This window comes from Triplophysa rosa, linkage group LG11, assembly GCF_024868665.1.
Source record: "Triplophysa rosa linkage group LG11, Trosa_1v2, whole genome shotgun sequence".
In the NCBI taxonomy this organism is placed as follows: domain Eukaryota; kingdom Metazoa; phylum Chordata; class Actinopteri; order Cypriniformes; family Nemacheilidae; genus Triplophysa; species Triplophysa rosa.
This window is the reverse complement of record NC_079900.1, coordinates 15,535,890-15,550,039: the sequence shown is the minus strand read 5'-3', so window position 1 is coordinate 15,550,039 and position 14,150 is coordinate 15,535,890. Positions and strand designations below refer to the sequence as shown.

At 37.5% G+C, this 14,150-nt stretch overlaps 1 protein-coding gene across 3 annotated transcripts in view; it reads right to left on the bottom strand.

Moving 5' to 3' along the window:
* Nucleotides 1–6,227: 6,227 nt before the first annotated feature.
* asic2 (acid-sensing (proton-gated) ion channel 2) overlaps nt 6,228–14,150 on the bottom strand; it is a 330,404-nt gene continuing 322,481 nt past the window's right edge. For all 3 annotated transcript variants that reach the window (XM_057347073.1, XM_057347074.1, XM_057347072.1), the window contains exons 8-11: nt 10,970–11,061; nt 10,809–10,888; nt 9,870–9,938; nt 6,228–8,511 (exon numbers count right to left, since the gene is read on the bottom strand). In XM_057347073.1, coding sequence (XP_057203056.1) covers nt 8,410–8,511; nt 9,870–9,938; nt 10,809–10,888; nt 10,970–11,061 — 343 coding nt within the window. In that variant the 3' untranslated portion in view covers nt 6,228–8,409. The remainder of the gene's footprint in view (nt 8,512–9,869; nt 9,939–10,808; nt 10,889–10,969; nt 11,062–14,150) is intronic.

The window sequence follows — 14,150 nt, the reverse complement described above, 5'->3', positions numbered from 1 at the left end:
GATGGGACGCTTGCTAATTGACATTTGTTTGATTGTGTGGGGAAGAAGTGTTATTTGTTTGGTAACAGAAAGCTCCTTTGAAGTAAATCCCTTCTCTGCCTTGTTCTCCCTCTCTAGCAATTAAGTCCTAGAACATTACGCTTGCCCTATATCAGACAGCTGGCAAAAAAGAAAAAAGAAAAGAAAGAACAATTAAAATTGGTGGCAATTGATCTCATTAGTATGGAAGTCCTGACAGAAATGGATGTCTGTTAGTAGCACTGAATTATAATGCCATAACGTCACATTTTAAGAATAGGCAGACGGAAAGCTCAATCCTCCGACAAGCACTTCCCTACACATATCTGTGTTGAATATGGAAAATAGACATCCATCTCAGCGCAGAGACTCATTACCCAGTTCTCTCATTCATCTGTTGAGCCTTCTGTCTAGTATGCGTCTAACAGCACACTCATTTACACCACACTGCATTGTGTATCAATATGAGGTACTGCTGATAACATTGCAAAACGGCAACATTAATAATGTTTAGAAAAAGTATAGGTTGTTTAAATCTACTTTTATTTATGCTCACCAAATGTCAGAGAGCAACTGTTATTGCAGTGTTGAGGTATTTTCTTCGCCATTTTTCTGTGCAGTCTGGAGAGACCTTCTAACTTAGTTTTTGCTTTTGCAGACTCCAAACTCTGAAAGATTTTCCATAATGTAGCAGTTATTTGAAATTATTCAAATGTATGCCTTACCCTGAGGCTTTGCTATTAGCTTAATGGACGTCAATTAAATTGAACTTGCATCAGATCTGATTATGCATTTTTTATAAAACAGCATCACAGACAGTACAACCTATTAAAATGCAATGAGCATGAAACTTTGCATAAATTCACACAGCATTAAAGAATAGCCTATATTTGTTAATCATGTTTGAAATTCTAAAGGTAGTTAAGAGTAGTTAGTGCTAGAAGTTTCTAAAATAGTTTTTAAGAAATTCTTGTTTTTTCACTTCCCAATTCAAAAATTGTCAGATTGCACAACCAAGTTCTCAACCAAACTATTTACTATTTAAAGATCCAGTGTATGAAATTTAGCGACATCTAGCGGTGAGGTTGTGAATTGCAACCAACGGCTCACTCCACCCCTCCCTTTCGATGCACTACGGTGGCTGACACAGAACTAAGATGTCGCCATGTTTTCGCTTCTTTGCTGAAGGAGATAACATATTTACGAAACGCAAAGCAGTTTGTCCGTTTAGGACTACTGTAGAAACAACATGATGAATTCCACCTCTGAACACATAGTTATGTATAATATATATAATTTTCTGTCAATAGATCCCTAAATATGTATGTAAATGTATCAAGTTATTTTAAAAAGAAATAATGCTCCCGGACACATAAATATGCATGTCATGTCATTGACCCATAAATGAGTAATCAAAGTCAAGACTTAACAAAAGTTGCTTCAGACACCACTAACACCACATTGATATGTATGACATCGAAGTATCAAAATCATAGCACTTATAGCATTTCACAGCACTTTGATGTCATATTGTACACTGTAAAAACGGCAATTAATTAAATGTTGGAAGGGCAAAAATATACAAGTTGAACCAATATTCTTGTTCAGGCTTAGTTAGGCAGACAAGTTAGATTTTACATTTTAAAAACATTAAACGAAGGGTTATTTTCAAATCCAGAAAATAGTGTATATATATATATTTAGATGTATATGCTATTGAATTTAAGATGTCTTTAGTTGGAAGGATCACTGATCATTCGGTATCAATCCGCACATAACTGCTGGTGTTCTGTCAATTTATGCTACCCATAGAATTCTGCTACCCTCGTGTTGTGTTGTGACTGGGTTGGGGGATTTCAAGTCGGGCAGCTGTTTTCTCAAGTTCACGTCAGGTAAGTGGCAGTAAATAAATGTTAATTATTGACTAAATTAATTGACAAAGACGCAAATATTCCACGCTTTTGTGGAGATATATATAAGGGTGTGTTATATGATAAGTGTCCGAGGGAAAGTAAAGCTTTAGTTAAGATATAGGCCTAAGTGTTTACGTTGTATGTCTGATGGAAATTAAATTTTAGTCAATGGAACAAAGTCTCACCCTGGTAATTAATAACACGCAATGTTTAAATCTGTATAATGAAGGTTTTAAATGTCATTTTGGCGTGTTTTATGATATATATATATTTAAAGTTAAGATATGCGTGTGCTTTTTCTCTCATAAGCCAAGTTGTGTACGTTATGTTGCTCCATTTCGATGCGACTGACTGAAATCTATTAAACGTATTGTTAAAAATAGTAATAAGTTATATTAGGGTAACATGGGCTTGTTTTGTGTGTTTTTGTAGGCGCAGTTGATTCAACTAAGGCATGAGGTTGAGTAATTTATTTGAGAACTTGTGAATTATTCCTTCAGGTTTTCCCTTGTTTTCCAATGTTATTTTCAGGTCTATGCCGAATTAAAAAGAATCACTGGAGGAATCTGCACTCAACTTTCCACAAAGCCTTGGAAGTCCGTGCTAAAGATCTGATCAGGACGTATCAATCCAGAAGAGGTGATGTCAGGATGAGTTAAATGCTATACTAACAAGCCTAACGTAGATGAGGCACACATGCACACTGTTCTCAAATAAATTCATTTGTATATTTTAACCTATGTTTTCTTTATTGCAGACTACAGATATAGCCATGCATCCATGGAGGGCAGCAAGTGATTTTCTCCACAGGAATTCACAAACTCAAAATACCTATGTTTTGCGTCAATTTTTTCAATAGGCCTTTTTTGTAGTTCAGCAAATAAGTTTGCTGTTGTATTTCAAATGGCAGTTAATGAGCACTTAATCATGTACAGTATGTTCAGTCTATATGAGAAGTAATTGTTATGAATTAAAAGCTATGTCTTGGCTTATTTGTGTGGTTTACATTTTGTGACTTGAAAGATTACAGTCAATATCTTTTGGTAACAACCCCAATGTGCAATTATAAGTTTCACAGGTTTTTCTAGTTAAAATTCCCAAATAATAAGAATTAATTGAAGTGACAGATAAAACGTGAGGTAAATACTTAAATTTTAATTGACAGAATTGTTGCTGTATGTTTTCAAATATTAAACTAATTAAAAAACTTTAGTTGAATGAACTATAAAACTAGTTGAGCTAGCACTTGTTAATATTTGAGTCAAGTTTGGGCCAACTAAAAAATAACAATTCAAGTAACTCTTTGGGGACAGAAATTGAGTGAATGTAAAATTTCTGTGGAACTAGTTACTAAATAATAATACATTGAAACAACTTGAATTTTTTTACAGTGTATGCTGATCAGTTGTATAATGTGAAACATAAAGGCGAAAGGAAAAGTATTTTGTGGCAGTGAGTGAGACAAAATTGCAACAATTCCCAAACAATTTGAGAGATGCCCTCTTAAAATACTGACTCTGACTTTTGTTAGCTGATACGGTAAAAAAGTAACTTATTCTCTTCTTTAGGGAACTGATACCCTATATTACCCTATAATAACCCTATTTATATAACCTGATATAAAGTGTTACAACTGAAACCTTTAAAGAGTTTTCTTATAAAAGTGTACAATATAAACCTTCTCTTTCTAAATAAACTTTTTTTGGTAGAGTACAGTGGCTAGTCATACAAACAGGTGACCTTTTCTTGTTAAGTTTGTGTGCTAAATTCTAACCAGCTGATTTTTGCTAAAAATGTGCATTCTGTACATGACAGCTGTGCCGGGAAAAAGCTTTGTGTCATCGTTTAAGCATTTAGACAAATTATCTCCTGCTGAATGTTTTCTCTGTACGTATATCTGTTGTATTTAGCCTCGGGGGCTTAAGGACAGACATCATATTTTCTACAGATTATGTACATTATGTCATCAGTTTCCAAGGAAATAGGACAATTAATTTAAATGAGAGATCTGTGCCTTTAAATCTTTCAAATGGGTCTCTTACTGAGTGCTAAGAACTGATGATATTGTTACAATACTGTCACATCATAAATCACAAATATTGGTGGAGGACATCAGAGATCATTTCTCTTTCCATTTAAAGAATATTCCGGATTAAATTAAGGAATTTGTTTTAAATTGTACAAAATTGTTAATTAAAAGTTAATCTGTTTAAAAGCACAATAACTGCTTGGAATGGCAGCCTGGTTTGTTTGTCAATAAAGCGCCACTTGTTTTTAATATGCAATATTTCTTTAACATTTATGCGAATCCATTGGCTGGAAAGACTTCAGAATAAACCTTTGTGCATGAGTCACTGTAAATACCTCATGTTGAGATTGTTGTTTGTCAGCGGGGAGAAATTGTGATTGGTTGACACTGATGGCACATTCTTCATTAGAGCTGTTGGTCCTCGGTTAAAGCAGTCGTTTGAAAATACCATTGATGTCCCCAGGCCTTGTTATGCTTACAGTGCAGGCACCCCATCTTCAGGGTATTCGCCACTCAGTTAACCAGTAACCTCTCAGAGGCAATAAACAACAGCAACAAGTGGATTACATAGACCTGCCGAATGTTAGAAACAATGCGCTACAAACATCCGTGGTATTTTTGTGGGAAAATGACTGATGAAATGACTACTTTTATGATGGAATGGATGTAAAATCACTGTAAAAACTGGGGGGGGTAATGTATATGCCATACAGTTAAAAGTTGGATGACATCATGCAGTTTGACAAGAACTCATTTGTTTTTTTACTCAGTCATGATCGTTCGTGTAGAGTATATCTCGGAATGGACAGGTGGTACTTTCAAAAATGATGACTGTCAAAAAAACACTGTAAACTGTGACAAACTGCACATATTTACATTTTATATAAAACTATTGACGGGCATGCGACCTCAAAAGGCCTATTTTTATTCAGACTCCACAATTTTGTAAGTGTTGTAATATAAGTTTGAATAAAGTATATCGGAGTGGGCAGAATTTTTTTTTTCAGAAATAAATGGCCTCACTTCAATGCATTATCTCTGAGCTCAAAGGCAGCTTGTCATGGCAATAACACAGAACGACCCAAGTGCGGTGAAATCCGAAGGTATTTATTAGGGGAAAAAACAGTCAATAGGAAATAACCCAACCACGAACGTGCTGTCCGTGGTGGTAAGAACAAGAGTCCCCAGAAGGGTTGCACACGGCGACTCGGGCAGAGGAGAGGTCTCCGACAATAAGACTTGGAAAGAAGTGTCTGGGGACCTCACTCGGCCCGGGACCCGTGCTGAGGATCTGGAGGACGGCCACGACGAGGAGAGAATTCCGGACTCCGCCTGTGGGTAGCTGCCTGCGCTCGAATGCGGTAGAGGTGAACGCCAACGAGAGCTGCCGGGAAAACAGGAATACGGATGGAGTAGTAGGAGAGAGAAACTTTACTTGACCAGACAAGGCGATATCCAAAACTATGACACGACTAGGAAACAAAACTTATACAGACGAGCCGCAGCTATACGTCTGTGGCAGTCTGAAACAGGCTAAAACAAGCAACGATCAGACAAGAGACACTGAGGGAATATAAGGGGAAACATAATGAGATGGAAAAGGTTGGCAGGTGTGGGGTAATTACGGGAACGAGTGCTTAATGAGTAACGTGTCAGCAGCCGTGTAGGTGCGGAGTGGAAAATCACCAGTGCGGGAAAGCCTAAGGAGACACGAGGGCGGGGTGAAATACGCAGACACCGAGCACGCGGTCAGCCAGCGGCTTTCCACGTGCTCGACAACAACAACAACACAACCCACGTGCAGATGATACCCCGACCAGACCAAGGCCGTGACACAGCTCTTTTGTCTTCATGTTTGTTTGTGTCTATGCATAAGGAGGGTGAAAATGAATGTGTTTTTATTTAGCGAAATCGAGTTTCTTGCATTTGTCATCTCTTTTTTCTTTACTGCATAAAGGCACAAGTAATAACACGCTGTCAAAAATTTTTTTTGTCGTTTGTTACTGAAAACAGAGGCACGTATTCATGTTTATGCACATGCGCATGATGAAAAGCAACCATGTAACTGAGAGACAAACAATAATAAAGGAAAAGTAAAAGAACATTTTCATTACATTAGAAGGTTATCATTGAGATCTGGGAGACAAATACTGTATTTATAAAAAGCTTTCCTTTCCAAGTCTCTATCCTAAAGCTAACAGGAAATATATAATGAACACAAACGGAACAAAAGAAAGATAGAAAAACCAGGCAAAGATATAGAAGTTGTAATCCATTTAGCTTTTATTGTTTTCATCTCTAAAGTCTGAGGTACTGCAGCAAATACCCTTGGGGTTAGAAACCATCAACCTGTCTGGTTTCTACTAATGAGAAAATAGCAAAGGTGATGTGACTCCCCTCTGGTGTTGTTTTTTTCCACATGGCAAGAACGTCTTCTAAAGTTATTTGACATTATGGAGGTTTTCACATAACCGTTCGTTGTCGAGTGCGTTTTACACTGATGCTGTAGGTTTGATTTTTTTCTTCTGCACTTGCTTGAAACCCTGTGAGGCTTACAGATTTATCTTTGTTACAGGTCTAAAAATGATCACAATTTATAACCAATAAAGATAAGAGTTTTTTATCCTCCACGGTCCATTACATTTGATGAAACTGCAAATTGTATCCTGACAAACAAAACTGGTCTATTGTTACAAAATGTACATTGTCACAGATAGCATACTTCACAAATCAGAAGAGTTTCCAGACAGGATATCTGCATGTACCACCCAGCGCTGTTTTCATAGAACGAAATGTAACAACATTAAGCAACGTGTGTTTGCATTAACACAACAACATGGCTCAGTCACGTGCCACAAACAACAGGTACTGCAACACATTCATTATTCTAATCCATGTGGCAAAAAGTGTTTCTAATTTTAATAATAATCTTGATTTTAGATTTTGCATTATTAGACATTAGGTACAAAAATAGCTTCACATGGATATTTATGACTGGTATTTGCATACTCTCTAAGGTCAAAATAACAAAATTGGACAAGAATTCCCAGGGTCATGTTTGGAATTCTGATAAAAGCCCGTGTTTATTAAACAAATCCAATATGTTTTTATTTATTTATTTGTAAGATTCAGGAGCTTGTCAACAAATGTGCAGTGTGACTGCGGTACTCTGTGAGGGGACTTTGTGTCCCACAACAATTTGTTCAAAATACTCACAAGCTACAAGCTTTGACAAGCTTTTATTCGTGGCTAATTTCATGCCGGTTGTTATTACTATATTGAATATTGAGGTGGAGCGTGTTTTGGAGAAATGCAATCAGGGTACAAGCTCGCTCTCCTCACCCGGGACTAACCAACGAATGTTCTGCAAGAATATTTTGTCCCTCGGTTAATGAGTTGTGGCTCAAATACTGTACAAATTAAAGGAGGAATGGGTCAGCTCATGTATATACTCATGAGAAAAGAACCTTACCTTTAGAGCAAAAGAAACACAACCACACCTTTAAACTGGCTATGGTCCATTATCAAAAAACACTGTGGCACGGTAGTAAATATCAGATAACAATTATAGTGTTACAAACTTCAGCACACATGAAGAGCTGGACTCATGAGATGGACAAAGACAATGATAAATCTCTAAATTCTTCATGTCTGCGATATTCCTGTTAAAAGATGGTCAGGTATATGGCAGCATGAACATCCTTTTATCATTGAAAAGTGCTTTTAATGTGTCTCTCAACAATGACAGCCTTAATCGGGTGTATGGAGGATCACATCAGGTATCTAGCTTGAGGGTCAAAATGGAAAATTCTAGTTTTTTAGGCTCTGCTAAAAATGAAGTAAAAAAGGTAAATGCTTTTGGTTTTATGATGCATCATTGATACCTAAACAAGCCAATTCAAATGAAGAAACACATAGCAAACAAACAGCACAAGAAGGCAGTACGGTCTCTGTGTGCCAGAGGACGACGATTGAGAAAACCATTTTGTAACGAATGAAATTGACACATGCACAGTTAGAACAGTTTCACAACATTTTCTGTGGTTAATAATTTACAGTGTTTTGGCAGTAGACTTCAAAATGGTGGCCAGGCTGAACACGAGAGCACACTGAGGCCTTGGCCTTGTGCGTTTGCAGTTCCCCACATGCTCGTGTTTTTGTTTACAAGCGGTTGTCGTCCACAAGCTTCGGGTTTCCTTCATGAGTCCAGATCAAACAGATGGTGTTTGTGAGAAACGCTGAGGTCCTTGTGTTGCGAAAGAAGCTCATTGGCTTCGGGTTGTCTTGTTTGCGCCATATGATATCACGAGTTTTGAAAGTTTGAAAGAAAAAGAGACTTTACCCCTTTTCTTTTTTCCCTTTTCTTGGCCCCTTGGGTCCTAAGTCTGTCTTTAAGGAGCGAGAGGCAGAATTCCTGGCTCCCCCTGGTGGTGTTGAGAGTTAATGCACTCAGCAGGCTATCTCCTCGAGGGTGCCCAGGGTGGTCTGCAGCGGGACGCTGACTGTGTGACTAATTGATTCAGAGTGATTCACTACTGGATCACACGTACTCTGGAATAAAGATACAGATGCTATTGTTATTGTTAATTTATTTCATGTCTGTTCCTTAGAAACAATTTCATGCTTCCTAAAATGTAAGGCTTTGTCAACACTAATACGTTTCAATTGAAAACACATTTTTATCTCTGTTTTGGCCTTCCGTCCATATGAGAGAGCATTTTTGTCAACAAAAACAAAGCTTTTTGAAATCGCTCTCCAAAGTGGATAAATTTGAAAATGCCGTTTGTTGTTGTGTGACTGTGAAAAAGTCTTTTAAAAACGATAACGGATTTTTAGTCATGTAACACAGTCATGTGACGCATTCAACAAAGCAAAGCCATCAACAAATGTATTACTTTATATGAAGAGTTCATTTGCAAACAGATAATAAAAAAAATCATAAAATTCACTAAAAAAAAAAAAAAATCATGTCAAATTGCAGTTGGGTTGTTAACTAATTAACTGTCAATAAAAATATGATAACATACTAAAAAACATGCAAACATGCAAATTTTGCAATTAAACTCTTTAAATAGTTACTTCTTTATTTATGTTTTCTTATATTTGAAGCTGTTCGCCATATTTGTTTTGGCTTGATTCTCAGTCTACATTTTCACACTCGAATATGCAACTTTACATCAAAAACTGTTATACACCAAAAACTCCCACCTCATTGTCCGTCCATTTACAAAACTCTGTGCCTCTTTAAAAAGTTCCAGAAATGACAAGGCAATATGCAAATAATCGCCTGACAGAAATTTCACGTTAAAGCATCTTACTCATGCGCAGTACTTGGATTTTTATGCTTGGAACGACCGTGTGGGCGAAGAGTATTTTTAAACAAAAACTCTGTTTTCAATGTATCTGGGTTAGTGTAGACATAGCCAGAGAGGAAAATAACTACATTTTGTAGTTATATTAACTTTTGTTTAAAGTGATATCTGCCGATGCCGATTCTGGAGACTAAATTAATATTTCTAAACTTGACAACTGAATGTTATTAATACATATAATGACTATTAATATTGAACATCAAACTGGTGATGTTTCTTAACATTTTCTATATACAAAGCAATATTGCATTTTCCTGTCCTCTTTTTATTGACAGGATATATTGGCCTTGATCATCCGATAACCGGTAGTGTGACAATTTGCTTTTATCGCCCGATACAGATTATTGGCCGATATAAAGGTGCATCTCTAAAAAAATGTATAAAAGCAATACACTCAGTGATGATGGTAAACTTCACATCAGCACCTGCATTTCTGTGTAGCGCCAATTACAGCTATGCTGATATTCAGTATCACAGCACTCTTGCTTGTTTAACATTGCTTAAATAAGTGATTTGATACATAAGAGATTTGATTACCACATCCTCTCCATGACTCTCTTCCTCCTCTTCTCGGTTCAACATGTCCAACAGCCTTTCCTTCACCACCTGCCAGAACACATCACAATCCACCATCTCAATCATTACTGGTAGTTCTGGTCTCAAACTGCTGGTCCCTTTGTAGATATGCCAGAGCTATGCTAATTAAATCAGCACGGCTCGTAGCCCATGGCCCTCACCACTACGGGGCCCCGGAAAACAGACCACATTTCAAAATTGGGGTTTTGAATTGCTTTCCAAAATTATGCACTTCAAAGAAGCACCACAGCTTTTAAAGTGCTGTTCCAAAAGAGAAGTCAAGCAGACTGCTGTCTGACACTGTAGAGAGATATCATAATGCCACGCACCACGGGGGCTTAACACGGCCCGTGGACATTACTGAATCTTATGAATTTAGAGCTTCGCTGGCTAATTGGTCAGTTCTTAAGATGACCACATTTTCAAAAATCTCATATACAGTCTCAGGCATTTTATAAAGCGAATCACTTTTATTTTTGTGCGCTTTGTTGGCTTAAAAATCCAGAGGGGTTTAAGCTTCAGAAAAAGATGAAATATCTGCATTTAAAGCTATACTGCATCAAAAGTCCATTAGAACAGGACTGGGCGGAATGAAAATGAGTGTGTGCCCCCACCCCAAGGGTATGAGTGGTGTAAGGGCGTGTGCTGGCTTCTGTCCAGAGAGTAAAGACACCAGCAGCAATGCAGAATTAATGAAGGCTCATTATGGTGAAACTCTCCATCATGGTGTCATTCATCCTACACCGGAGACAGACTGATGTCTCGAACAGCTATCACTGTGTCTGGGGGGATTCTGTGTGCGTGTGTGTCTCTGAATACATCTCCATTTTTTCCATGTCTCAGTGTGTGTTTATTAATGCTAATGGTAGTGTGAATCTGGATCCAGCCTGTGTGTTTTACCTCGTACGCATAATCAAAGAGCTCCAGAATGGTAAGGATGCTCGCGCCGATAAACAAGCCCATCTGACCACCGATATCACCTGCCACATAAATATATTTATGATTTAGAGAAAGAGAAGATATGAAAGAGAGGACATTCATACTGCTGTATGTTGCGTTACCTAGTAGACCTGCCACCTCATAGGCCTTCTTCTGTTCTATGGTCTCATAATTCAGAGCCTCGAAGAACACATCCAGAACTAGGATATTGTCCCTGTATTGAGAGAACACAAAGACTGTTTTGAAGTTTGCAGTCATGCACTCAAGTAAAAAAAAAAAACAGGAATGGCGTGTCAAGTTGCGTGTGACAGGTCATTTGTAAATGACGGGTAATATTTTTGATGCTTTATATTTAGCTGTGTGGGCCAATGGCACCAAAGGCGTGTCTGCGTGGTGTAACGCGACACAAACAGAAACCAAGAAACTCTTTAACAGGCGCAGAGCGATCGGAGCGGAGCGGCTGTTTTCAATTCATTCTCGATTGAAGCCGAGTGTCAGACTCACACTGGGGATTGTGGGATTGACTGTGGTTTGCAGCCAGCAGTGAAAGCATCATGAAGTTAAGAAATGTTTGACTTTATGCAAATGAGAGGTGAAAAAACAAGGCACCGCCGTCTGTCTGAATCGCTTCAATAACTGCCGATAGTGCTGGAGTCAGAGCTTAAATCTACATATTACTATATTATATTCAGATTTCAAATTCAGTTTACAAGTTTTCTCGAGGCAATGTTGATGCTGGGCACCAGAAGTGTACTAAAAATTTTTTTTGTATGTTTACTTCGGATATTTGTAAATAAGGTTTGCATTTTTCCAACAATAATCATGCATAAAAAATGTGACCCTGCCTGTGAAAACCCAGCTAATGTTATTTTTTGCGATTTATAAAATCATCCTACATAATGTAAACATTCCGTGAAAATATAACTTGATATATAACTGATATGACCTTTAATACTGACTGAATAAGACCATGTCAAAGAAATGAATGGATCTCTGAATTAGATTTAGACTTCAGCCTGGATTTTACAGACTGGGTCACATACAGCCGCGGAAAAAATACCATTTCAAATGTTTCTGTAATAAGCATTTATAGATGTATTGTGTCCTTTCCAGTCCAGTGTCTGTTGAATTTGAACAAAATCAAAGCTCAGGAGTGACATAAAGTCACTACAACAGCAATGTGAAAGACTGACAGCATGACAACACACATGGAAACTGTCAAGGTTATCACATAAAAAATATATTTGAACTTTTCCTAAATACATGTACAAATATTACTGCTGTATTGCTTAAAAGTGAATATGAACTTGTTTTCTTTGAAGTATTTGAGGTCTGAAAAAATACAGAGCATCTTTTCTGTTGGTTTGACCTGTGTTTCCAGTTTTCATTTTCTGCAAATAAATACAAATAGAAACAATATTTCTTTTGAAATTAGAGGAGAAATATTGTTAGTAGTTCACAGAATGAAACACAAATGATCATTTTAACTAAACACATAAATAGTACATTCAGAAAAACTGAAAATAATTCTGAAATGGTGTCTTAATTTTTTCTGTGGCTGTATATGATCACCCATACACTCTGTGGTACATTTTACAAACACACTCTCATTCATTGAACGGTATTGAGCCCATTTTCTCTGTGGCAGTGGACATACAGTGTAACATGACAGAGATGGAAGTTGTTTATTGCCTGATGTGCTGCACTTAATAAAAACTTCGCTTCCTTGCGCACACACAGCTCGGGTCAGAAGCAAATTGGCTGTTAGTTGTTAAATTGCAGAAGGTCTCAACCACAAACCCTATGATGCAGAAGACAATCAGTGAAACAATTACACACCTCCACCATTCATTCTGTTTCTGTTATTCTGCAGACATCAATGACATTGGCATGACCGATATTTTATGTGCATGTGTGTGCACAGTTTTTTTACTGTAATAAAACGAAGCAAAAGCTTATCTCCCTGGTGGTAGAGCAGAGCAAAGATATGCTGCCTGCTTTGTGGTGATTTAATTCTCTCTGTGCTTGAGCAACAGCTGTGTGTGTATGTGTGTGGTAGAGAGTCAGTATTCCCACTAGCATTGAATCTCAGGCACATCAATCACAAGATTAGCTCTGTGACGATGAACTAATGAATGGTGGGGATGTGATATCTGTCACTATATAGAAGAACACCTCTATGAGTCTTCCTGACACAAGCGAAAGTGTTCTCAACCTGTCAGCTAAATGTCTTTAGAAGAAATGTTGCAGTGCCAAATCTAATGTCTTTATATACTATGGCCGCGATTAGTGTGGAGAAGCCTGTCTATGAATCGAGATAACATTTTAAACACATAATGGTTGGACTCTGCTTTTATTCGAGAATCTGATGCCCACTTGTCTTTTGTCATGGACAAGGCACAACTTATGTACTTTTAGTCTTGGCCTCAGACACCATGACAATGGACCGCCCATAGTAGTTGACTGAAGTTGACTGAATGTCTAATATGTATTGTTCACAAAACTGGTGAGAGTTGCCTCAATCCCCCGTTGTAATCTGACCGACTGGTGAAACTTTAGTGAGCTTCAGTCACTTGTTTGCCAAGTTAGTGACATTATCTTTTAAGTCCTTTGTTTTAAATATTTCTTCCACTGTATGTTTTCTGAATTATGTCTATGAAATAATTATTGTGGAATAAAGGTCCAGTATATGAAATTTAGCGGCATCTAGTGGTGAGGTTGCAAATTGCAACCAATGGCTCACTTCACCCCTCCCTTTCGAAGCAGTACATACAAAGATGTCGTCACATTTTCGCCTTTTATCCCTGAAAGAAATAAAGTTTTTACGAAACGGACTTTGTAGAACAGTTTGTCCGTTTTGGGCTACTGTAGAAACAACATGGTGAATTCCATGCAAGGGGGTCCGCGGTGTATGTAGATAGAAATATCTCATTCTAAGGTAATAAAAACATAACGCTTCATTATGTAAGGTCTTTATACACCTCTGAACACAGTTATTTATATTATATTGCATTTCTGTCAATAGATCCTCCAAAAAATTACACATTGGACCTTTAAACAACATGAACTAACTAAGTGGTTAGCCACTTCACTTCCAAATACGATGATCTCTTTAAGTCTCAGTGGGTGGTTTCTGCTCAGAATAAGATCACAAATCCCGATATCTAGCTAAGCAACACTATTGTGCTATCAACACTATCGCTGCAAAATCGCATACTATGACAGTACATACTGATTTAAATGAAGTACCTACCTATCGACAGTTAAAACAGTACATTCTATATACTGTAGTTTGTGTGAGGG